The sequence below is a fragment of the Mytilus edulis genome, chromosome 4 (genome assembly GCF_963676685.1).
Source record: "Mytilus edulis chromosome 4, xbMytEdul2.2, whole genome shotgun sequence".
Lineage (NCBI taxonomy): Eukaryota > Metazoa > Mollusca > Bivalvia > Mytilida > Mytilidae > Mytilus > Mytilus edulis.
This window is the reverse complement of record NC_092347.1, coordinates 82,201,206-82,228,455: the sequence shown is the minus strand read 5'-3', so window position 1 is coordinate 82,228,455 and position 27,250 is coordinate 82,201,206. Positions and strand designations below refer to the sequence as shown.

Here is a 27,250-nt window from a genome sequence, read left to right as displayed (position 1 = left end):
GTCAAGGCCGCACTTTGACCTATAATAATTGTTTACGGTTTATACCTTGGATGGAGAATTGTCTCATTGGCACTTGTACCACATCTTTTTTATAATAACTCTTGTAAGTAGTAAAATTTTGATATAAAAAATCTCTTGTTTACTGTAGTTTTCACTAAAAACTGATAAATAGGCTAAACATTGTCACTGAAGGGCAAACAATTGTAAAAGACATCTACTGAAAAAATCAGCTGAGTTGGCTTGGCAAATCTGATAGTTATAATCATTTTCCCTTAAAAGTTCCTCTCTGTGTAAGTTTTCAGGATTATAGGAAAATTCAAAAGGCGTAAGAACTTTTAAGAGCAATTACTATAATGGAGTTGTCTGAAAGTTTTGGTAAGATTGGGCAATGGGTATTTCTTGGTATTATTCCGAACGCCTTTTCAGATTTTGTCCACCTTATAGAATGAAATTCAAAACAGTGTGGCTGTGGCCATTGATTGACACATTAAATTCATCCATTGACTGGGACAATTTAGGTGAACGTTTGTATGTAACGACCACTGCTCACTATGTACTTTTTAAAGACACTTAAACTACGGGGTCACCAAAGGTTCTCAACACCTTAATAAAGTAATTCGAAAAAATTAATCAGAAATAACACGATGTTTTTATTTATATCAATTATATAAATAAAAAAATAACGGTTATTCCTGATTAATTTTTCGAATTATTTTATAATTAAAGGCGTTAAGAAACCTTTGGTGACCCCACAGTTTAAATGTCTATCGTAGGTACGTCGTGAACAGTGGTCGTTACAGACAAACGTTCACATGAATTGTCCCAGTCAATGTGTCAATCAATGGCCACAGCCACACTGTTTTGAATTTCATTCTAAATTTGTTATAAGATACCTTGCAATTTACCCTTTGTTCTAAAGGTTGAGCCATAGCAGTCATATCGGTAGACAGGTGAGATCATCAAGCACAATTTTTAAGGATGATTCTTCCTACAAAGTGTTGTTACAAAGGGTTAAATAGTTTCAAGAGATAATTTTTTTATACAGTTATATGGGAATTGACAGATACCAAGTGAGGGCAATAGCTTACACTGGCCTGGCTAAAAAATATGATGTCACAATTTTCAATTTCTAAAAAATGTAGCATTATTTAACGACTGTCTATAATAGTTTAATCTTACATAAACCTAGTAATCAACACTAAATTCAACTTTAGTCATTATTATTTTTAGTATGAAACTTTCTTACCATCCAAAATACATATGCATTGTACTAACAAAAAAGTTACAATTTGAAACTTTATGCCAAAAAGAAAAGACTAGTGCATGGTAGAAATGTATGTCAAGGTGACTCATCTGATTTACCATCTTCAATGTTGAAAATAAATATATAAAAGAAAAGTGTTTTCTTTTACATGCAGTTGCTTAGATCTGAATCTTTAAATGCGAAAATAAAAAACATGAACAAAATATGAATTGCAATGTTTTCTCCAAACTCTGTAACATGTAAACGGGAACAATTAAAGATACACACAAATGACTCATATTGTTTTATTGTTTATAAGATATACATTTTATACAATTATATGAACATTTGTCTTACTGCTAGCAGGTCTATAATGCAATGAGTTTCTAGGATTTCAAAATCTGACTTCACTTTATTTTGAACATTTGCTTTTTATTTACAATTTGCCCTATTTCAAGATGTGTCAGATTACCATCACATTAGGAAATAATTCAGCAATATACATGTTTGTCTTTCTCCAGTATACATCTTCCAATTGGTAGACATCTTTTTCCCAGAAAAATTTGATGTCATAAAGCAAATATGTATTATATATACCTTATACCACGCTATTTATGAGTTAACATATTTTAACGACGAATCCACAGGATGAGTTCGTTTAAATATGTTAATGAGTAAGGTGTGATGTATATGTTTTGTAACATCATTCAAAAGTGGCCTGATGATTTTTTATCCAATAAAAAACCAGTGGGAGTGTTGTTCTAGCCTGCTGCTTGATCCAGGCAATTTTTGGGAAATGAGTTGGTTCATTCAGTGCTTACATGTTGTTTAGAATGGCCGTGAAATTTGAAGACGTAGATTTTATGGATATTGTTGGAACCTAGCAAGAGGTTCATTGGTGCCACCAAGAACATTGAATTATCTCGACACCAGGTGCTCCGGAATGAACTACAAAACAAGAACACCAGCCATTCCAATAAATCAATCATATACACTAGGTAATATCCTTTTTTAGTTGAAAAAGAAACACAAAAGATAAGGGAATATGGCACATCAGACATGACAAAAAATTATTTATCTGAATTGAGTGACTCGGGCTCCTCCTAAAGCACATACTATTTGATTTTCTGGGGGCCTGGGAATTTTAAGAACAAAATATCCTGGCTCTGATTTGTCATAAATTAAAAAAAAATATATAGATTTTCTCCCCAAAAATTTTTTTTGCAACAAAATTTTATTGCATTTATTAAATGCATTGGCAAAAATAATCTGGCTCTGGTATAAACAGCCCCCCTGCGAAAATTAAATGGTTTGTTCCCAAAACTTAAAGCATGGACCAGATGCCTTCTCTGTTTTTTTTTTATGAAACACTGGCCGAGTCTTTAGATGCATATTTACAAATTTCGTTGAAATTAACGAATTCAGGGAGGGGATTCCCAGAAAGAAGAAATCCTATTTGTAAAACAAACTAAATCCTTGTCCTCATGCATTCATTAAACTGTCATATTCACATTGAGGCAAAAGAGGCGGAGTTTAAATCGTGGTTAAACATAAAAAAAATATCAGATTATACCATATAGTCAAAGCTTCGCCTATCTTCATGAAGTTGCAAGCACAAAGGATGTCATTATTCTTTTTAATGGAATAACATATCAATCTTTATATTAAACCATGGTTTTTCAGAAACTGAACTATTAAGCAGATTATTACGTAAAAACTTCAAAGGAAAAATGCCGTATTATGTTACCACTTTTTTTGTCATCATGGCCTATGACATGTTTTTCCCCAAATGATTACAGTTTAATAGGGGAAGTTCATTCATAAAATCGAACTTGGAATCTCTTGTATTCAATTTCTGTAATTGGTGGATAAAAAAATAGAAACACTGACCTTTTTCTAAACAGATGAGGGTATTTGACCTTTAGGTCATGGTCAATTATTTAATAATTATAATGATCATTATGAGTGTGGGATAATTTTAAGCTATTCTAAATTCTTACATCATGTACATAAAACAATTAGTTGCTCAAAAGTCTATAAACACATTTTTTTTCCATTTCATTGATTCAGCTCTCTAAAACAAAGAAGGTATATCTTTAAATAAATCGTCCATCATAAATGAATACTGTACACTTTTTGCAAATGCTCCTTTTGTAGTTTTGTACAAAAACTGCCCATTCAAATAATGTTTGCAGTCAATGACTTTTCAGTCATATAAAAAGATAAGCATATACATAAAGTGTAATCAATTTCTTGTGTCATGCAAAACTATTGTCACAGGAGTCAATATATATTGCAACCTATTTTTGATGGACAATGAACACATTGTTTGATATGATTACATTCAGTACACAGGGAGACATCAATAGTCACAATATATATGTTGTGACCTTTTTTTGATGGACAATGATCTGATTACATTCAGTATACAGGGAGACAAGCATATCTAATGTGACCACTTCCTCTAATCTCCTTCATCCGACCACAATGTCGCAGAATAGTCAATATAGCACGTCCAACATTGTCAATTTTTAAAGTTGAAAATTCTTTAATGTCTTCCTCCACTATGAAATATTCTCCTGAAAAGAAAGTTAAAGATTAAGACAGATCAAAGGTTGCAGGAGTTTGAATTCAGAATTTTTATAAAAAGTTCTAAGTTAAAAAGCAAAAAAATAATTAAAACAAGGATGCGTCCATAGTACACAGATGCCCCACTCGCACTATCATTTTCCATGTTCAGTGGACCGTGTTTAGGGTCAAAACTCTAACTTCACATTAAAATTAGAAAGATTGTATCATAGGAAACATGTGTTTTAAGTTTCAAGTTGATCAAACTTCAACTTCATCAAAAACAACCTTGACCAAAAACTTTACCCTGAAGCAGGAGGGGGGGTGGTGTCAATCGAAACTAATAATGATATAAGAGTCTTCAATTGACTGTGTGTGTTTTCTACAAAATAATATAAGCAGTCAATGTTTTCGATTGGTTTCCCAAAATTTTAATTTAGCAGATATGCCACTTGATATCTTATTGATCTAGAAGAATCTGTACAATTTGGTTGCATACTGTAAAGCTATTTACAAAAAGCTGAATATTAACAAACTAGACCATAATGAGGAAGCAAGATGACAGAAATTATCTTTCTGTTTCGTTACTCACAGCATGACATTGTCAGGCAACATGAAGAGGAGAAAGTACATGTATTTGTATGAATGTATCAATATATAAATAACACATAGCTTAGAGGGTGATAGAGCAGATTGTTATCCCGATAAAACATTGTCAACCGCTGCACAGCCGCGGTTGACAATGCTTTTTGAGGGGTACCAATCTGCTCTATCACCCTCTCAGCTATGCGTTATTTATTTATTATACTGAATGTCCTATCATTATTGTCAATTACAGATTTATTTTATTTTAAAAGTATTTTCTATGACGTCACGTACATAACAAAGTTACCGGGAAAAAAAAAGAGTCAAGCAAGATGTTTCATTTTTTTATTATTTTGACAGTCAAATAATTAAAACTTAGTAAAAACATAGAACTTTTAAGCATTAATATTGTATTTAATTACTTGATGTGAATTCAATTCATTGTCCTTTAAATTATCGATTTTTGATTGGTCTGGACCAGAGGGTGACATTCAAAAAAAATTGTCACCCTCTCAGCCATGTGATAGAGTAAATTAACACCCTTGTAATAGCCAATCAAAATATGGCATTTTAACCTGAAGTATAATAAATGGAATTATCAAATTGTATTTATCAGTGTGGTAATTACGAAATTTCAATGCCGAATGAGTCTTTGACAAATATTTTATGAAGATCAAAAATTTTATAAATTTATTAAAAAAATTGCAGACAATAACAGGAAATATAACTCATTGTATTTTATACATGATCTATCATATACAGTTACACACCATTTTTTTATGACAGTGGTTAAAGAAATCAAACACTTTTAACAACAAAAAATACTCTATTACAAATAACTATGTATTTTTTAGGTAATGATTAACAAGAGTGCACACGCTGAAATGTCTCGCCTCCTTTACTAATCATTGATATTATGTTGATAGACCTAAATATAAAGCTTTATTACAACTGTCACATAAACTCAACATTAACCAAAGAAAACGAAACATTGATCAATGAACCATGAAATGAGGTCAAGGTCAGATGAACCATGCCAGGCAGACATGTACAGCTAACAATTCTTCAATACAACAAATATAGTTGACTTATTGCTTATAAATTAAGAAAAACAGACCAAAACACAAACACTTAACACTTAGCAATGGACCGTGAAAATGAGGTCAAGGTCAAATAAAACCTGCGTAACAGACATATCAATCATAAAATATTTCCATACACCAAATATAGTTGACTAATGCATAACGTATTAGAAAAATAGACCAAAACTTAAAAACTTAACTTTGACCACTGAACCATGAAAATGAGGTCAAGGTCAGATGACACCTGTCAGCTAGACATGTACACCTTACAATCATTCCATACACCAAATATAGTAGACCTATTGCATATAGTATAAGAAAAACAGACCAAAACAAAAAAACTTAACTATAACCACTGAACCATGAAAATGAGGTCAAGGTCAGATGACACCCGCCAGTTGGACATGTACACCTTACAGTCCTTCCATACACCCAATATACTAAACCAATTGCTTATAGTATCTGAGATATGGACTTGACCACCAAAACTTAACCTTGTTCACTGATCCATGAAATGAGGTCGAGGTCAAGTGAAAACTGTCTGACGGGCATGAGGACCTTGCAATGTACGCACATACCAAATATAGTTATCCAATTACTTATAATAAGAGAGAATTTAACATTACAAAAAATCTTAACTTTTTTTTCAAGTAGTCACTGAACCATGAAAATGAGGTCAAGGACATTGGACATGTGACTGACGGAAAGTTCGTAACATGAGGCATCTATATACAAAGTATGAAGCATCCAGGTCTTCTACCTTCTAAAATATAAAGCTTTTAAAAGAAGTTAGCTAACGCCGCTGCCGCCGTAGCCACCGTAGCCGCCGTAGCCACCGCCAGATCACTATCCCTATGTCGAGCTTTCTGCAACAAAAGTTGCAGGCTCGACAAAAACAAAAAAGAATATCAAATCCTTTTTAAACATGGTAAAATAGACAAATCCAAAAAATATTGAGCATCTTGATATTTCACATGTCATCTGCTATTGAATTTTATATTAATGTTAGAACAAGAAATCTTTTATTTTCTCAGTCTTGAGTAGAATTTAAAAGAATTAAAATAACATTTTTCAATAAAACTTAATCTGTACCAGATTATATTTGAATTATATCGTTTCCATGGTTCCTGCTTACAGAGATACTGATTGAAAGAATTATTTGAAATGAAAAACAAGTCTCTTGTCTGGAAAATCAATACTTTATATTGAATAAAAATCTGTTTAGATAAATTAGCTTGTTAATAACATCCTGAAATTAGTGTAAAACTCATTGTAAAGACTATACTTCAAATACACAATATAAGTGATTTTCCTTCAGGAGATCTAAATTGGTTTTCTAAACTGAAGATATTCGTTATATTGCAATTCTAGAGTAAAACAACAAGATACTTCAAATTTTTACTTTTCTATCTGAATCAAGTCTACTGTCAGAACTGAATTATTTGTCTTGTAGAAATGGATGCCTTAGATATATATGCTTAAAGAAACTTTTTATCAATGATTCTAAATGCAAAACTACAGATGAGGTTATCCATGTGTAGAATGTAGGTCATCATGGTCATAGTGATTCAAATATATTCTACAACAAATTAATATACATTACATTTAAAGTATAAACAGTAAAACTTAAATGCTAGGCTTCTTAAATACAGCAAGAAAAAAAATTATAACAAACAAAATACAGCTGCTCAGTGCTGTTTATATATCTGCTACCAAATGATGATTGTGGCCAAGTTTAGTAAAATTTGGTTCAGTAGTTAAAGAGAAGATATTTGTAGAAGTTAACAACGACAGATGACGGACGACAAGTGCAGTGGTGGATCAAGAAATTTTCATAAGTGGGGGCCCTCTGACTGCATAAGAGGGGCCCCACTCAGGTCATGCATCAGTGATTTCCTATATAATCAACCAATTTTTTCCCAGAAAAGAGGAGGCCCAGAAAAACTCACTTGGAGCTAAAACAAATAAATCAAAATTTTGCTTAAACTTTGGAGGTTTGACAAATTTATTAAAGCTAAAAAAAATTGTAACCCCTAATCGTATCGAAATGTCAATGTCCGAAAAAAAGTCAATTCTCAAGCCACAAAATGTCATAGTCTTGGTAAATCTTCGTTTTAATGGCAATAACTCCTACAATAAGTCAATTGACTGTTGTAGTCATATTAGTATTTTTGTAGATGTTTTACTGATTACTTTTTCCAATATACTATATTTGTCTATTTATAAATGTTTTAGGTAAAGGCAAACAAGAGTGCACACGCTGAAATGTCTCGCCTTCTTTACTAATCATTGATATTATGTTGAAAGTCCTCAATATAAACATGATAAAGCTTTATTACAACTGTCACATAAACTTAACATTAACCTAGAAAATTAAACATTGACCAATGAACCATGAAAATGAGGTCAAGGTCAGATGAACCATACCAGGCAGACATGTACAGCTAACAATTCTTCCATACAACAAATATAGTTGACCTATTGCTTATAGTTTAAGAAAACCAGACCAAAACACCAAAACTTAACACTGAGCAATGAACCGTGAAAATGAGTTCACGGTCAAATAAAACCTGCATGACTGATATATACATGTAGATCATAAAATATTTCTATACATTAAACATAGTTGACCTATTGCATATAGTATTAGAAAAAACGACCAAAACTCAAAAACTTGACTTTGACCACTGAACCATGAAAATATGGTTAAGGTCAGATGACACCTGCCAGCTAGACATGTACACCTTACAATCATTCTATACACCAAATATAGTAGACCTATTGCATACAGTATAAGAAAAACAGACCAAAACACAAAAATTTAACTATAACCACTGATCCATGAAAATGAGGTCAAGGTCATTGAACATGTGACTGATAGCCTTGATACATGAGGCATCCATATACAAAGTAAGAAGCATCCAGGTCTTCCACCTTCTAAAATATAAAGCTTTTAAGAAGTTAGCTAAAGCTGCCGTGACACAGATCACTATCCCTATGTCAAGCTTTCTACGACACACGTCGCAGGCTCGACAAAAAACCATAAACATATCATAAACAAAAGATAAAAACTCCTAGAATAATATGATGGTTGCAGTCAGATTTTTTAGTTCATGCATAGCTGATGATTTTTGCAGTTAATAAGTACTGCCTTAGCTCTATTATTAATTTAAAGATAAACTGGTATCACAGAGATATGTCTGTCTTCCCTTTTTGCATGTTTTGTAATTTTGATTATGCAAATGTTGAAATTAAAATAGCAATACTTTAACATGTTATATAAGTTATGCAAAAATTCAGTTAAAGAACCATGTAGGAGGTATATGACTAAGTTACTAACATGACTAAACAATCTCCATGTAAATGAGATGTGCCAATGCTAATACAACTGCATACCAAATACCATTGACCAATCATAAGTCATTCCCTTTAAACAAACCTAAACACTTACATTAATGAAGAGGGGGTGGGTCAATATAATCTCCATGTAAATGAGATGTGCCAATGGTAATACAACTGCATACCAAATACCATTGACTTATTATAAGTCATTCCCTTTAAACAAAACTAAACAGTCAGGGGACTTATTGAAATAAGTGATTTTTTAAATCACTTAGGCCTAAATTAAAATATTGATTGTTTGTCCTTTTCCGGCCCTATGTTTTGAAACAGGGTAGGTAGGTAGGTAAAATAATTTATTTTTCTTTCCCAAAAAATAACTGAGATCGGTACATTTTTTGTCATGGGTAGCTATAGGCAGGTAGGTATAATATTTTATTTTATAGATACATAATCTGCATGACGTCATTTTTTGTCTGTATTGCTTTTGTTTAAGTATATTTTTGCTAATAAATTTCTGGGACTTTTAGACTAGTATAAAGTCCCAGGAAGTTTTGAAGAAAAAATATCATGTAGAATGTGAAATTAATTCATATGCACTACTATTTTGTTTTCAAATATCAAAATATAGGGCTGTGCAGCATATTTTCAATATTAATATGCCTGGAACTTTTAAGAGTTTTAACTTACACTAATATTCTGTCCTACGTTCATTGTACGCTTACCTTGACCTAAAGGTTTTCTGTTAGAGATAACTTTGGCCTGGTAAAATATGTCCAGGCAGACATACATTACTAGTAGTAACAGTCCCTAGCGTGTTTAAATGTTCTTGTATGCCTGGGTTTCCAATAAAAATGATACAAGACTTGAATCAAAATTGTCACATATTTTTTATCGCATTTATAAATGATTTGTATGGAAAAACTTGGCGATTTTACTGCCAAATATTCTCCACTTTACAGACCTTTGGTTCATGTCAGACATAAATAATATACATGTTTCAATGCTTGTTGAAGACATCGTTAACATAATCATCCTGATCCACCGATCACCAAAGGCCATTCCTACATAGGATACAACGTCCGTTTACAAAATATTTTGTACACACGTTGATAATTTTGTATTGGACGAACTTTTTTTTAATGAACCCTACTCTTCAAGTATAAAGACACAGAGTAACGTTCGTCATATCATGATTTCTAACAAATGCTTTGAAACTCTGAATGCAAGTGTTCATGTCAAACGCTCACGTGATACCAAACAGACTAGACCTTATCCGGGAAAGATAAAACCCGAGGATTCCGGTAAATATGTTTTGAGCGGAAATACAAATATAAGATTATTTGTAGGAACGGAAAAACAAAATAAAATAAAATCTTGCAGGTAAATACAAATAAAAGATTTTCAGGCGGAACGAATTTATAGGGTCGGTCGGTAAAGGGCAAACAAACAATATTTTAATTTAAGCCTTGTTCTTGATTTGTCATGTTTTATTTAAATAAAATACATTTTATATCTTTGTTGTTACGTTTATCTTGTAAATTTGTCCATCTGTTTTGCAATCCGGAAGTTTGATAAGTCTTAATAAAGTTTTGTTGTCGATTAAATTAGCCTCTGTGTTCCTTGTTGTCATAACTTACTGTTTGTGTATGTGTTCATCATAGAGAGTTGAAGAAAAGTGTATGAAAATTGAATGAACCACATTTTGAAAAGATAAATCACCATTTTTTTCTAATATATTGATCAGGTGATCGCAAGTCATATGGGTCAGTCATGTGACTTAATATTGTGAAGTGATGATTTACTCTATGGAAAATTTATTAGGAAAAATACGTTTTTACTTTGTAACTTCTCAACTTTTAAACAACTGTTTAAAACCATTCAACAAATTATGATTGAAAACATGATAATCCCATAGAATCATCAAACAAAAAATGAAAACAATGAGATTTTAACAATTTAATACAGCACTAATGACATTAATTAATATTATTAGACTGATTTGTAATTATTTATTGTTTTGAATCAGAACAATAATTTGGACATTAAATCTTGTCCTTGATACATAAACTATTTATTAAATTTGGTTTAAAAAATTTATCTTAATCTAATGAAATTCTTATTCATTTGTTAGAATACTTTCAATTTCATATTAATTATGTATTCCGTACGGAATTCTCCGATCATTGGTGTCCATTTAAAAAACTTCCTGTTTACCGATAAGCTTCCTGTTTGCCGATTTTGGAGCTGTGACTTTTCTGAAAATGTCTAGGAGTATTATATGACAAATAAACTTTTTTTCTCTCGTTTCTTGGACCACAAAGGGGTCCGCACTATACACACCAAAAGATGGTATCTGATTTCAGTCTACATCGCATTATAATTTTGCAATATGGTGAAGGGCCAATATTAGTGTAGTTTGAGCCTTAATTGTTATCAAAGTAGTGTTACTAAACAAACCTGCTGTGTCTTTTGTTTCCTGTAACTTGAATTTTTCATATCTTTTTCTGTTAATATCATTCAAAGTTGTTCTTTTCATTGATAATATTTTGTATTTTTCCTTTAATGGCTTGTTTAATTCATCTATGGCACCATTCACCTGGCTGTAAGTTAAACGCCCTTTCATGTACCTTCAAAATGAAATATACATTTATTATTACTTATTATTAAAAATTTATATAATCAAAAGCATGTCAGAAACTGATTTATTATCAGCAATTCTAAAGCATTGCAAAACTATATTTGCAAAGGGAGATAACTCAAAAACTTTTTACAGTTTAATTTACTCAAGGTATTTTCATTTATAACTAACTACCTTTGCTATCAATTAACTTTCTTTTGATATCTATTTTAATGCTAATAACTATTTTATGGCTGCTTTTATTTCAAACAGAACTTTATATAATGATGCAATAATTATCGCCATAGTACAGAGCTCCAGATAAGAATTCACAAATTGGGGTTTTTACCCCCCATTTTTTTATGTTATTGGGTGATAAAGTTTTTTAATTGCATTATCAATTCCAATTCACCCCCCAAGCAAATATCAAATTGGGTTTTTCACCACCAAGCTCCTTAATGTATTGGGTTTTTTCATCAACACAATATCGAATATTTAGGCATCTTATAATCACATTATATCAACCCCAGATGTTTTTCCATCTTAAATATGTTTTCTCTCTTTGTATAGCTGTTTTATTTGGTTTATTCACTGACGAGCAATTGTATGTTTAATTTGTGTCCTGTTTTAAACATTCTGCCAGTTTTGTATTTTCTTACAACTTGTATAAACTGCAGCTGGTGTCACTAGTTGGACAGTAACTAATTACCTTTCTAGATCCCATATGATCACCCTACAGTTTAGTTGGGGTAGGTGTGGCTAAGTGTTTAGATTTTTATGTAATATATGTAAAATTTAGGTGCTGTAAGAAAGTTTTGCCAGTCCTTTCACCTATTTGACAGATCTTCTTTTTAATAATAAGTAGTTTCAAGATTTTAAGATATACTCGATCTAGCTCCAAAACTCTGTCCAGGTTTATAGTGTGGTTTAATGACTTCAACTTCAATTTTCAAACAATTCAAACAATTCTGCAACAACAAATCTCAAGCATCAAAAAAATTAATGACAATGTTATGCACTTGCCAATAACAATGAATAAGACAACTATCTTAAGCCTACAGAACAATTAGACCAAAACGAAGTGTCAAGCTGCATTGACGTAAAAAATGGATATGTGTATTCACTCATCAACTTTATTAGAACTTTTGGTTTCCGATACTTTCCAATTACATATCATGTCATAATTGATTTGGCCTCTCACTTTTTCCAACAGCTCGACAAAACCCTGGGTTTATCATTTGTTAAGGTAGGCAAACATGCCTGTGCGTTTGATTGACAGTTTCCTAAAAAACACTAGCTGAGTCTTGTTATCATCAAAACTTTCCCTCAGCTTTCAAAAAGAAGATGAAAACATGCTTTTATTCAATATTTTTACCGGAAATTTACTTTTGTTTTAATTAATTGTATGTTATTATAAATCCTAAGCAATTCGAAAAAAATATGAGAACATGACAAACTCTAGACTATATAATTGGATAAACGACGAGCAGATCGAAATGTTTTCATAAACACATGTATCTCCTGAGCAACGGAAAATTCCAACAGGGACCCATTTCAGCTACTTAATGCGCAACGCTCTATTTTTAGAATGAAAGGACATTTCCAATTATAAATATTATAAAAATAGATTTACACGATGACTAATATCAGATAAGGGTAAATAACGCAAACGATAGCGAATAAAAGCGTTATGAACTCATGGTTTTCGCATATAATTGGGTTTTCCTTTGGATGAATTGGGTTTTAGAACCCTGCAATGGGCAATTGCATTGGGTTTTAAATTATTTGTATTGCATGATCACAAAAATAAGCAGCTTATCTGGAGCTCTGTTGTAAAGACATCCCAGGTTGCCAAAAAGGTCCTATAACACCATTAATTATTGGTGCATTTCTTTAGAACAATAAAAACAAACAAAAAAAATCCCACCTGCAGTGTAGTCTTACCTTAAAACTCATGGCCCAATATTTTTTGGATGCATTTTATAATAATACATTGGTAAAACAATTGAATGCGTAGTCAGGATCTTTATCATTATATTCTTAGTTGTTTTTAAAATATATGTGTTCATAGCTTATTTTCTAAGTCTCTGTTTGAGCTAAGGTATTCAACATGCATAAATTATAGGTATACATACTTGGGTACTCCTTCAAACTCGTCAACTGTTACATATTCCACTGTTGGTACATAAACATCACATTTTCCTGACTTTTTACTGTTTTTCTCATTTTTTTCTGCAGATTTCACTTTATTGCCTCCATTTCCACTTTTAACTGAAGTTGTCTGATTCTCTTTTTTAGTCTTTGCTTCCCTGTAAAAAGATTAATTCAGAGAATAACCTTACTAATGTCCATAATTCTATTTGATTCAATTATAAAGTCTTTCAAACAACTTATTCAATACTAAATGAAAGTCTGATGAAAAAAAAACAGGAATAAAATTTAAAATATGAATCTGACCATTCAGACCTGTGTGGAAAGCAGTCATTTTAATTTGATGCAGAGCAAACATTTAAAAACAAGAACCATAACTGATGAATGCTGAAAGTGAAAATCGTCAATATCAAATTTGACCTTCATTTTGTAGTCAGTATCAACATATTAAAATTTGAAAAGCTTAGAATGAATTGAATGGTTCATTAGTAAATGCAACAACGTGAATGGAAACGCCATTTTACGATCTTTCAAGAACCATAACTCCTGAACGGTAAAAGTCAAAATCGTCATTATTGAACTTGACCTCTATTTTGTCATCAGTAACAACATTTAAAAATTTCAAAGCTTTGGTTGAATGGTTTATGAGAAAATGCACGGACACGACTGGAAACACCATTTTTCAATCTTTCAAGAACCATAACTCCTGAACGGTAAAAGTCAAAATCGCCATTATTGAACTTGACCTTCGTATAGTTGTCAGTAATAACATATTAAAATTTTAAAAGCTTTGGTTGAACGGCTCATGAGTTAATGCAAGGACAACATTTGATTGCCGCCCGCCCGCCGTACAATGTACATCCCCAAATCAATAACCGACATTTTTGTCACAAAAATCTGGTTAAAAATCAGAATTTAATTTTGCACAAATTGAAATTCATAGAAAGCAACTTCAAAATACTGTTTCTTTTATATATCCAGTGTCATTGAAAATACAATTGCTGTTACAGATTCATTTAAAACATCACACATATGTATCCCTGGGCATGTTTTGTTGGAATTAGAACATGGCTTTGTCTATTAAACAATAAGAAAACCATTCCAAAGTGTCAATCTGTTTTGTACCGTCTTAAAATATAGATGGAGAGATGTCTCATTGGCACTCATACTATCTTCTTATTTAAATTTATATTAAACAAAACGTATGTGACAAAAATGCTTTTAATGATTCAAAAGTTTGGACATAAGTTATTTCTTACTGATGAACAGCCTCCTTCTTTGCTGGTTGTGGAATGTGTACAGGTACATGTTGACAACTATACTGCAAATGGCTAATCATATTTTCAAATGTCAACTTAACCTCCTGAAAAAGGTAAAAAAAAATATGTTTAATTTGTTAAATGACAAAATTTTAACACTATAAAAAATGCAATGCTTTTACTGATCATATGGTCAAAAAAAGTAAATTTAAAGCATATGCAAATTAAGGGCAAATGAAATTCATAATAAGCACCATAATTAAAAGACAAACCAAATGACAGCAGTCAGCAGACCCCAATATACCAATAAGAAAACCAAAGACTAAGCAACCCAAACAAAATCAAAAGTTCAGAGAGTAGGTACATGATGTAGTTTGAACTTAATGTTGAATGCTTTTCAAGTGCAATTAAATGGTTTTAGGCTTCTGTATTATATCAAGAGTACAAAAAGAGGGCCTGAGTTTGCACGCTAGTCATCATGGTCATACATGAACATGTAGTTGTAGCCTAAACAGTAAACACCTCTGGAAATCTATTCCATATTATTCTTCTATCCAAACAATTAGTTAGAACTATTTCATTAAAACAAACAGGGTACACAGGGAAGTTACTTTGAAAATTGGGCATTCATTTTAAGATGCAATTTTAGAATTTCTGTTACACTTTTATAATACAGAATTAACCATTTTGAATGATTCACCCATAATAGAGATTTCCCTGGGTGTCCCTTATATGTTCACATTGGACCAGCCTTTACCCTTACAATTACTAAAGAACAGATAAGTAGCTAGCTTGTCAAATAAATGGTGATATTGATGAAAACTACATCGTAACATGTACATTTTTGTACATGCAATTTTTCATAAATTTCATTCATTGGCTGCTAGTTTTTTCTAACACTACACATCTTCAATACTTTTTATATCGAATCTTAATTCACACCTGTATTTGTTTAGATTCTTCCTTCTGTTTTTGAACAACAGATCTCATCACAGACAAGACATTTTCAAGTTTTTCCACTTCATTCAACAAGGTTTCAAAATGTTTGTTACAGTCAATCTCTTCTGCTGCAAACTGTAGATCTACCAGTGTTCGCATACATTCTAAGCGACCGTCAAAACTTTCTGCTAAATCCTCCAGTGTTGCCATCTTTACAATAACATCTATTTATTGGATGTGTAAATCTTGTTCATCTCCTTCTGAAGCAGTGAAGGTAATTTCTAAAGCCTATAATAAAATAAATGAATATATTAAGATATATGATAAATTATAATAACATTTTAATCAATTTAACGCTAACAGTAGTCGAAAATGGGCATTTATACCCTCAAATAACATATTCTGCACTAATTTTGACATTTTTGTACGCTGGTAGTAGGGTAGTGATGTCAACATACTATAGACTAGTACAGAAGCAGGAAGCACATTCTGTAATTTTGCAGAAAATTTTTCTTCATTTTTAAGTTGTGAACAACATGAAATAGTTTGGTCGATTCAACTATGGCCGAAACTACTGTGGCCGAACTGGTATGGGGCCGAAACGTCTCCAAAGCTTTGACTGCATGGTGAAAAAATGTTGAGGAGCCACAGTGGGTGTGTTGACAACTAATTTCTCTATATCTATAGAACATGCTCACTTGCATTAACTACTACATATGTTGTAACATGTTAAAGCTGTTTATTTCTGGAAAGTAGTTGAATTCTATTCTTTTAGACAGTTCAAAAGTTCCGCCAAACCTATCCGGTCTTATTGGAATAGCTAAATTAGGTGTACCAGCCCAGCCCTGATCTGTAAATTAATTTTGTATAATTGTTTGTCATGAAATGTTGTGCAGCTAATTTTAATGTGACTAAAACATATATTTCCATGATAATAATTAAATGAAATATTGCACAAAAGCTTCATATATCAGTATTGATAAGTATTTATATTATCGGGATTGGAATATCATTTTTTAATGTTGTTGGGGACGTCACTTCCTGGAAACGTAAATACTGTGGCCATGATTGTAGACAAACCAGCTCTATAACTTCTTTATTTGTGTCAATAACGTTGCAGATAAACCATTCAAAATGATGATTACAAAACATGTTCGAAGGACTCGTGAATTTACGGGTCCTACGCCATCGTCAGTTGCAATTGTGAGTATATATTTACAATAATAAACAGTTGATCTTGCAGTTTTTATTTGTGATTGTTCAAGCCGTTTTAATTTGTCTTTTACGTTCTGTCACCAAACTAAACAATATTTTTGTATTCACTAAGACAACTTGGATTGAAGCGAAACATGTATGTGTCTGTTGAATGTTTTGAAGCCAATTTTGAAAGTATATAAATAACGACAGCTCGGATTGTCTATATAGGATGTCTACATGTACAAAAAAATAATTTGTATTCACATACATACACCTTATCGCTATTTGTCCGCCATTGCTGGAAATCACACAGGTTCCCGTAAAATTTTGACGTCATAAAACAAAATGTCTGACGCCACAATGGAAAAGTGATTGTTGTTGACGTCAAAAGTTCAAGCGGACGGGTCAGCCGGAAATAGCGATAAGGTGTATTGTAATACAGTATTTATTTTAATTATGTTGGTAAATTCAGGAACAAGGCAAAATGATGTTGCCATGTAAAATATATCGTTTAATAATTTATAATAATTTAGTTCAAATCCTTTTTGAACATTTGTTTAATACTTTGTGACTGTTGTCCTACATGTATTAGACGATCTGAGTTATCTTATAGATCAGATGCCAATTTTACTTTGAATAGGTGCTGATTTGACTATAATTAGGTGCTGATTTGACTATAATTAGGTGCTGATTTGACCAGGTGCCGATTAAACTTGTACCCTAAAGTGTACTCTGTCCGACATGTCTCCAGGCTGAGTTGTCCTGCATTCTCTTAGAAATGATGTTGCACAAGAACACATGTACAGAGAACAATTACTAGATATATCCATTGCAAACTATTTAATTTTTTTTATTTTTTTTCATTAAAATTGACATTTTGATTTTTATTTGCAGATGGCAAGACCTCCAAACAAAAGGCCACCAGAGTATTTAATTTTAGAAAGAAGGAAAAAAGAAGACAAATTAGCATCGTACTCAAAGAATATGGAAAACATGGAATTCAATGACATAAAAAATGAATGGGAAAGAACAACAGACAGAAAACTAAAACTAAATGCAACTAGAAGAAGAGTGGAAGGTCTTATCCAGGCTAATCATTTCTCTGTTGAAGACAGAAGAGACAAGTATGTTTGAAACTTTACCAATTAAGACATTAGTTTAACTTTACCAATTAAGACATTAGTTTAACTTTACCAATTAAGACATTAGTTTAACTTTACCAATTAAGACATTAGTTTAACTTTACCAATTAAGACATTAGTTTAACTTTACCAATTAAGATATTAGTTTAACTTTACCAATTAAGACATTAGTTTAACTTTACCAATTAAGACATTAGTTTAACTTTACCAGTCAGACAGCAACACAAAATTGCATATTATAATTGTCAATATTATTGGCATCCCAGTGATGTCATAAACATCATTTTTGGTACAGTTATATAAAGTAGCAGGGTTCTCACTAAGAAGAGTCTGTTAGTCATGCATGGACTCATGAAAATTTGTTTGGACTTACCATTTTCAAATCTGGTGAGCCAAAAGATGCATTAGAATTGTGCAATGTTGCATAGATCAATTAAGCACAAATATCATTATTTTATGACAAAAGTTTAAAAAACTCTAAATTTGATGTTGTATCCTAACACTTTTTTGTCATGGGACAGACATAATAAATGAAATAGCAATAAAATTCCATCTTCTCACTGTTGGACTCACTATGGTTATAATGACTCACCTTTATACAATACAATACAAATACAATACAAATATGTTTATTATAGTGACATTGTGTATAACAAATTATGTACAATATTGAAATATTTCAATTAAATTACACCCGGCCCAATGGACCTATAAGTCACTTCAAATATAGATACTATAGTATTAATTCAGATTGTCTCAGGAATTATATATACATGTTAATTATTTAAATATAAGTGTTGTCTGCGTTTTGTTAATGAATGTTCTAAGTATTGAGCTGTTTTTCGAGGATATTCTGACAATAATAAATTTAACTTTTCACTGTTATTCAAATTTAATACGGTTTCACTAAGTCCAGAGAATAATTTATTACGTAGTCCATTGTAAAATTGGCATTCAATCAGAAAGTGTAGTTCATTTTCAACATGTCCGGAATCGCACATTCTACATATCCGTTGGTATTCTGGCTCACCAACAAAATGTCCTGTTTCTAATCTTAGCGGAAGAATGCCACATCTAAACTGGGCCAGTACCGGTCTTTCTCTACGTTTTAAATTTTGTTTAACATATGTTTCTGTTGAATATGTAGATTTAAAAGTTCTATATGTACGAAGTTTCGGAAAGTTAGATAAGTTCGTATGCCATTTTGTTGCACATATATCCATAAGATTGTTTCTGACGCTAGTAACATCACATTTTAGCATTTGTTGAAAGTTATCATCCATACCAACTAAAGACATTATTGATCTTACACTAGTTGACCAATTGTTCGTAGATAATTCGTAGTCCCATAGGAACACCCTTTTACAAAGTCTACTATTGTCCATATCCATCAATCGGTTCCAATATCTAACCATATTACACCAGCGACGTTCTTTCGAAGGTAACCATCCAACATCTCCGTTGATAGCCAGCTTTGGAGCAAACTTGTGAACTCCCAAAAAGTATCTTATGGCCTTGTTTTGAACAGTGTGGACACAATTTAAGTCTTTAAAACCCCACACTGAAGAACAGTAGTCGAGTATAGGTACAATACAAGAGACATACAGTTTTTCATAAGTCTTTATACCAAATTCTTTTAAACTGTGTATCTTCGATATAATAGCTCCGAGTGCTCTTCCACCAGCTGCAGAAAGATTTTCAGCATTCGATGTATAATCTTTTTTCTCGTTAAAAATAACTCCAAGGTATTTATATTTGTCTGTAATTTGCAAGATGTTCCCTCCGATTCTGAACTGAAATACGCTCCGTTTTTTTGCGAGATGCTCTAAAGTGAACGACTTTTGACTTGTCTGTATTAATTAAGACTCTCCATTTTTTACACCAATCATGTAATTTATCTAGCATCTTTTGCATATCATATTCATTCTCGGCCATCAAGACAATATCGTCCGCATATAAAAGTAAAGACAATTTCGATTCTCCAATATTAATACCAAGTCCAAGTTGGTTGATTTCATCTACAAGATCATCAATAAAAACAGAAAATAATGTCGGAGATAAATTATCACCTTGTTTTACACCAGAGTTACATAAAAACCAATCGGACATTTTATTGTTTAATCGAATACTTGCGGTTGTTTGCACATATAAACTTTTAATAGAGTTATATATTTTCCCATCAATATTATTAAGCAACAGTTTGTACAGCAACATATCACGATCTACGAAATCAAAAGCCTTTTTTAGATCAATAAATGACTTAAAATGAGGCAATAACATTAGGATTGTTTTTTATTATGCTGTTAAGGGTGAATATATGATCCTCACATGAACGATTTTTACGAAAGCCGTTTTGTTCCTCAGAAAGTAAATCATTGTCCTCCAGGTATGAAGACACTCTATTGTTTATAAATCCACTGTACAGCTTCGAAACACACGACAACAAACTGATTCCTCGATAGTGTAGTGGAATGCGTTTATCTGATGATTTGTCTTTAAGTATCGGACAGATAATGGCCTGGTGCCATAATGATGGTACAATGCTCGTGTCGAAAACTAGTTGAAACATAGAATTTAGGACGGCGATCACGTTTTCTGTCTTCAATACTTCATAAGGGATATGATCAATTCCACACGATTTACCGTTCTTTGTTCTTGAGACAAGTCGCCTAATTTCATTAACTCCTTAGTGAGAACCATGAAGGATACCAACATTTGTGTGGGTTTTTTTGGGTTTTTTTTGTTTTTTTTATCAAAGTTTATAGGATAATAAACTAGCTTCACCACAGATATTAGCTGACTAACATTTTCCATGTTATTCAAATATCTTTTGGAATCTAGACTAGTAGTAATGTGGTTACCTAATTTTAGAGAAGATGTTAAAATAAAATGAGAAGAAAATTATTTCAAACTGCTTAATATTGTTTAAATTTTTTGCTGTTTCTTCAGAAATGCATTGAGTTGTTGACCTAACTGCTTATGTGTAAAACAACATATATGTAGTCCAAATTATACCTTTTATGAACATTAGATTGCTAGGTATTTCATTGGTCTTTATTTTAAATTACCATCTTCAATTATTTCAGACTGAGAAGTTTGTTAAGACAAGAGGAACAAATGTATCTTAGAGAAATGGATGCAAAGGAAGAAACTGTGCTGGAAAGACAGGCAAAAATGAGAGAAAGAGCCAAGTTCCTTAAAGACAGAAGAGAGGATGAAAGACTTCAATATGTACAGGAGAAATATGACCAACAGTTCAGGTAAATTTAACTACTTTATGGGAACTTAACAACACTGCTGATTTGCATTTTCATCTTACACATGTTTACTCAGTCCAAGCTGTATGAAAATTACAACCAAGTTGAATGTTCTGCTAAACATTTACTGAAATCTTAGATTAGACTTTCAGTGTTATATTTTCATGAAGAATGAGAAAGATAAATGTAAAGAATTCAGAAATAACCCATTTAAATTGCTTAACCAGATTTTTTTTTTAATTACATAATAATAGACCATGTAAAAAATAAATTGGAAATAAAATGTCTTATTAACACTACATGTTTTATTAGTATATGATTTAAACCTTCACTACACTTCAGAAGTTGAAACATGAAATATACATGTGTAGTTTTAATTGACATTATATTAAATGTCTATTTTTTTTTACTACATTTCTACAAACTTCAGCTTTTTATTTTTAAATAATTGTTTTTTCCAGAGATCAATGTGAAGAGCTTAGATCCACATTATCTAAACGTCAACAGGATGAAGTGTGCGTGGAAAGATTAGAACAACTAAGAGTGAAGGATGAATTAAACCACGCCAAGAGAGTTGAGGATGATATGTATGCCAAATTGTGGGAAGAAGATAGACTTGCTAAAGCTGCCAGAGAGGAGAGGGATGCTAAGGCAACATACGAAAGAAATCAAGAAGTACTTAAGGTAATGATTGACAATTATGAACATCATAAACATGTGATAAGTTTAACCGTGGTGACTTGAGTCAATGTGATTATAATTAAGAAAAATTTGATTGCAGCTAAAAATATCTGTAACCCAAGACACAATGTTACTTTTTAGTTAAAATGTCACTTTTCTCTAGTGGCTGTAGTTAAATGCCTTTTAACTGAACTAATAATATTCATTATATAGGTGCTTAGATTACAAATGGCAGCTTTGGAAGAAAAGAAAGAAGAAGAAAAACGTCTCAAACAAGAAGAAAGACAACTTCTTCTTGAGCAAGAAATGCTGCGTAAGATTGAGGAACAGAGAGCATGGGAAGATAAGGTCCGTCTACAAAATGAGACAAGAGATATGTTAGATATGTCTCTACAACTCAAGATGAAAAAGAAGGCCAAATTAGAGCAAGAACAATTAGCATTTGATTTGAAGATACTTGAACAGTTATTAGAGGAGTCTAGAAATGAGGCATTAGAACAACTACAGAAAAAGGTATTTCATTTTACAGAATATGCAGGCTGTAAAAAAATTTGTTACATTTTTTTGTCTCGCCTGACGGAGTCAAAAAGCAAGACATAGGTACACTGTTTTGGCGGCGGCGTCAACAATGTATTAGTTTGTGATTAGGTCTAGTTTATGGTGAACCACAAGTGGTAGATCAATCATATTTGGTATGCAGTTATATAAGCATTGGCACATCTCCATTCCATGGAGATTATATGGCCCTGCCCCTTCAGTTATGGTCTATTGACTTCGAAACTTTTGCTTATTTTACATGTATTAGTTTGTGATTTGGTCAGTTTATGGGGAACCACAAGTGGTAGGTAAATGATATTTGGTATGCAGTTGTGTTAGCATCGGCATACCTCATTTCCATGATGGAGATAATTTAGCTCCGCCCTCTTAGTTATGGTTTATTGACTTTGAAACTTTTTTTTACATACATGTACCTAATGTATTAGTTTGTGATTAGGTCAAATCAAGGAGAACCATTAGTGGTAGGCCGATGTTAATTGGTATTTAGTTGTATAAGCATTGGCACATCTCATTTCCATGGAGAATATTTGGCCCCACCCCTCAGTCACAGTCTAATGACTTTGAAACTTATCTTAGTTTACATGTATTAGTTTGTGATTAGATCAGTTTAAGATGAACTGCTAATGTCGAGTCAATGATATTTGGTATTCAAATTTATTGGCATTTGCAAGTATTGTTTCCATGGAGATAATATAGCCCAACCCCCTCTTATTGACTTTGAAACTTTTCTATAGTTTACTAGTTAATGTTGTATTTAGATTTGGGAACAACTTATGATAGGTCAATGGTCATGATGGTATTTGGTATGCAGTTGTATAAGCATTGGCACATCTCATTTACATGGAGATTACATGTAACTCAGTCATGGTTCATTAACTTTGAATATTTTCATAACTTGTGTAAGATGTTAAAGTATTGCTATTTTGATTTCAACATTTGCATAATCAAAATTACAAAAAGGCGAGACATATCTCTGTGATAACAGTTTAATTTTTTAATTCAAGATAAAATTATCATATTTAATGAATTATTTTCTCCAGCATTACATTTTTACTTTAAATTTTTTTGGCCATTAAAACAAATTTGTTGTTTGCTTTTTATCACATTATTGGAATGGAAATTTAACAGGTTAAGAAAAAGTGTATTTGTTTAAACTTTGCCGATTATATAACCCATAATATAATCAGCCAATGTTGTTTTTTTTTTATCAGTAAGTCATAATGCAGGAGGAAAATGGCTATTTCACTTAAACTTACATTATCATTATTTTTAATTAAAACAGAAAGAAATGCGAGAGGAAGATAGAAGATACCGTGAATATCTCCGACAGCTTAAGGAGGAAGAAATTGTAAAAGAGATTGAACTAGAGCGATTGATTCATGAGGAGGTAGAAAAGATGTGGCAGAAACGTTTGAACCAATGGAGACTTGAAAGAGAGGCTCGTAAAAAGTTATTAGCTGATGTACTGCGGGGACGTGCTATACAGTTACAAGAGAGATGTAAGATAACAATTATATTTGCATGTGTAGTAGCAATACTTGTACATGGTCATGAAGTTATTAAAGTTTCCTAATTACTCTGTGTAAAAAACACTTAATTTTAATGACTAAGGCCGTGTTCACATTGACCCAAACTCGGTGTTGTGTAAGTGTAACTCACACGTAAACTAAACAAAATTACGTTCCCATTGATAAAACGCAATGTTTACACGTAGTGTAGATCATGTTTTGTCTACATGCAGTCGATACTCGATGTAGGCCTTGTGTAGATTAAGTGTACACAAAACTAGGCATTTAAAACATTAGTTACACCATGCATATTTAAAGAAGAAACGATTTTTGAATAAAATTGATATTTATAACAGTTATTATTAAAAGTTCTTTACAAAAATATTTGTCTAAACTTGATAGATATTTTTTTTTTAAACAAACTTAATGTAGCTTTATTAAGCCCTTATCAAGACTCAAAGCAGCATCATGCCGGACACATAATTCATTTCAAAATTAAGGTTTTTTGCCGAATCGACTTGACTTACACAGAAATATTTGCCACTGGTCTTCACTTAAATAAGAGAGCCATGGTGTAGTGCATCGGACTACTAACATAAAGGTTCCTGGTTCGATTCTCGTCTGGGATGAAAATTTCAGGAACTGAATTTTCGGCTCTCCCTTGACACCATTTGCGAGTATGGTCTCGAGGAAACGATGATAGTCCGTCGGAAGGGGACGATAAATGGCCGACCCGTGTTAAGAGAGAGCCATATCTCTTGCACGTTAAAGACACCCTTGTAGATTTCGAAAAAGAGCAGGTTAATGCCGCTACAAGGCAGCACTCGCACCCGCAAAGTGGAAAGGGATTAATATAAGTTGCAAAACTTGTTTCCCAATTCCACTATAAATAAATATGTTTAAACTAAACTCAAATAACGATTCACTTATAAATGCGTTACTTAAAAAGTGTGAGGTAAATGTATTGTTTGTCTAGTATCTCGGATCCGTAAAATAACACTTAAAACTAAACAAAAAAAAACGTTATCCCCTCCCTTTGCCAAATACTCCTTGGAGAAGAAATACCATTTGAAACAAACAGAAAAGATAGAAATGTAGTGATCCCTAAAATATCAATCCTTCTTCTTTGTCTGTAAACACACTGCTGCAGCCTACGTTTTCTCAAGCTTAATCGAGACATCTTTAGTATCATTAAACTACTGCAAATCATCAAAATGTCTTTCATAAAAAAGTAACCACTTAACTTTAAAAAGGGGGGTATTTTGTTTATTTATCTGAGTCAGAAAGTCAGAAATTTTCCCGCGCAAACGTAATATTCAGTTGGGTTTTTTTTCGATGATGGTGATCAATTTTTTTTTTCAACATTTAACACTATATTGTATGGAGAAACTCTTTTTTATTCAGATTTTTTTTTAATCATCTGTAGGACCAGATTTTTTTTTTTTATCCAATTGGGGTTCGAAATACCGCTCCCCCCCCCCCCCCCCCCCCCCCCCCCTCCTCCCCCGATTTGAAGTCAAATGATCGTTCCCTTACTACTAGAAAATATGTCCGAAAACTTTGCATTCGGTTCTACGTAATGAGCATTTAAATGACATAGAGTTTATAAGTGTGAACAAATCTTATGTACAGGTAACTAAACAAGGTGTATAGATGTGAACAAATTCAATGTGAAACCAATGGCCAGTACATTAAACTAATTGTAAACATGTTTACTGTACATGGAGTTTGGTGTGAACACGGCCTAAGGTAATCCATCTGTGACTTTGTTTTAGACCAAAATGAAATTTAAAGAGTAATTACCCATGACTGTATAGTGAGGTGCATTAAATATGTATCTAAATATAAACACACAAAAGATTTGGAAATCAGTCAGAACAACAGCTAAAATTAGGTTTGATTTGAACATTGCATAACAATGATTAAAATGTAATTTTGAGCTTTTTTCTCAAAGTCTGAACATTCTCGACGAAGATTAACTAAAAAAACCTCTTCAAAATACAACATTTTCTGCAGGGGTAATTTTTATGCCAAATGTCAGACAAAGGTTAGATTATTCAGTTTTTTGGTGATTTTGATGTATCTCTGTAGTTTAATTATGGTTTATTAGTAATTATTTGATTTCAATTTCAGTGATGGAAAATGAGAAAAAACAAGCAGTAGCTGAAAGAGAAAAAGTAGAATTATTAAGGACAATCGAAGAAAACAAAAAATATGAATATGAACAAATGGAGAAAAATTGGCACAAAAATCAACAGTACCAAAATGATTTATCTGGCCAAATAGACTATAATCACAGACTTAAACAACAAGATTTTGAAAGAGATGAAGCAGAATATAGATTGGGAATGCAGGCTGAATTTGAATATCAACAGAGACTTAAAACTTGTCTTGATAATCCTGAAGTTGATCGACCACATCCAATGAGACGGGCAATGATGCAACGTAGTGCTCATCGCTAAATAGAAGGAAAAAAATGGCTGAATCAAACTTTTTTTTACTTTGTTTTGAATTAAAATTCAGTATTGAATAAGTCACAAATCTGCAAATGAGTAATATTTAAGAACAGATCTTTTAATGAAATAAATTTGATTTAAGCCATACAGTAGAATTTCTGGTTGAATGAATAGTGAAGTCAAAATTATGCATATAAACAAGTATTATGCTAGAAGTTTTCCCCTCAAATAGAAAATTATAAAAAAAAAAAAAAAATGTTACTGATAGAGCAAGTTAAAAGAAGCAGTATACAAAGTTTAAAGTAATTTTATGAAGTGACAAGTGGTTATGGGAGGTAACTCTTCATTTCTGGATAATTGACTATTTATTTTATATGTTTAAATGATGACCTTTTAATGAACATTTAGGTCACAGTTTTTCAGAAAAAAAAATCTACAAGATATAATATGATTTCAATTTTTAAATTTGCATAAATTACTTAGTTATCAGAATAAAAGTTCAGCTTTTTAAATTCTAATAATGTGTATTAAACTTTGTACTATTTCTGTATTGATTAGGATATTGGTGGAATTTTGTAATTCATCTTGTGATGAACCATAGAGCTCAATTTAGATGTGCATTTCATCTTTTAAAAGATCATAATTATGCATGGTCGTTTATTTGT

At 32.0% G+C, this 27,250-nt stretch overlaps 2 protein-coding genes across 3 annotated transcripts; one reads left to right on the top strand and one right to left on the bottom strand.

The window, feature by feature from the left end:
* Positions 1-1,534: 1,534 nt before the first annotated feature.
* LOC139520743 (SKA complex subunit 1-like) lies at positions 1,535-16,605 on the bottom strand. 2 transcript variants are annotated; one of them, XM_071313664.1, is made up of 6 exons: positions 16,489-16,605; positions 15,790-16,074; positions 14,848-14,951; positions 13,573-13,746; positions 11,278-11,447; positions 1,535-3,822 (listed from the first exon to the last, which is right to left on the bottom strand). In XM_071313664.1, the coding sequence occupies exons 2-6, from the start codon at positions 15,994-15,996 to the stop codon at positions 3,665-3,667; spliced, it is 813 nt and encodes a 270-aa protein (XP_071169765.1). In that variant the 5' UTR covers positions 15,997-16,074; positions 16,489-16,605; the 3' UTR covers positions 1,535-3,664. The 2 variants fall into 2 exon arrangements, with proteins under 2 accessions (XP_071169765.1, XP_071169764.1); XM_071313663.1 differs by having other exon boundaries at positions 16,485-16,603.
* A 204-nt stretch (positions 16,606-16,809) lies between these two features.
* Positions 16,810-26,592, top strand: LOC139520742 (cilia- and flagella-associated protein 53-like). Its single transcript, XM_071313662.1, has 7 exons — positions 16,810-16,989; positions 17,878-18,107; positions 21,212-21,385; positions 21,844-22,066; positions 22,277-22,576; positions 23,904-24,120; positions 26,263-26,592. The coding sequence occupies exons 1-7, from the start codon at positions 16,921-16,923 to the stop codon at positions 26,589-26,591; spliced, it is 1,542 nt and encodes a 513-aa protein (XP_071169763.1). The 5' UTR covers positions 16,810-16,920; the 3' UTR covers position 26,592.
* Positions 26,593-27,250: the final 658 nt, after the last annotated feature.

Coding starts and splice junctions, on each gene's coding strand:
- LOC139520743 (XM_071313664.1), bottom strand. CDS start 15,996: ATGGCAACACTGGAGGATTTAGCAGAAAGTTTTGACGGTCGCTTAGAA. Junction 13,747..14,847: donor AAGAAGGAGGCTGTTCATCA/GTAAGAAATAAC, acceptor ATCTTTTTACAG/GGAAGCAAAGACTAAAAAAG. Junction 3,823..11,277: donor GGAAACAAAAGACACAGCAG/GTTTGTTTAGTA, acceptor CTTTCTTTTCAG/GAGAATATTTCATAGTGGAG.
- LOC139520742 (XM_071313662.1), top strand. CDS start 16,921: ATGATGATTACAAAACATGTTCGAAGGACTCGTGAATTTACGGGTCCT. Junction 21,386..21,843: donor AAATATGACCAACAGTTCAG/GTAAATTTAACT, acceptor TGTTTTTTCCAG/AGATCAATGTGAAGAGCTTA. Junction 22,577..23,903: donor TAGAACAACTACAGAAAAAG/GTATTTCATTTT, acceptor TAATTAAAACAG/AAAGAAATGCGAGAGGAAGA.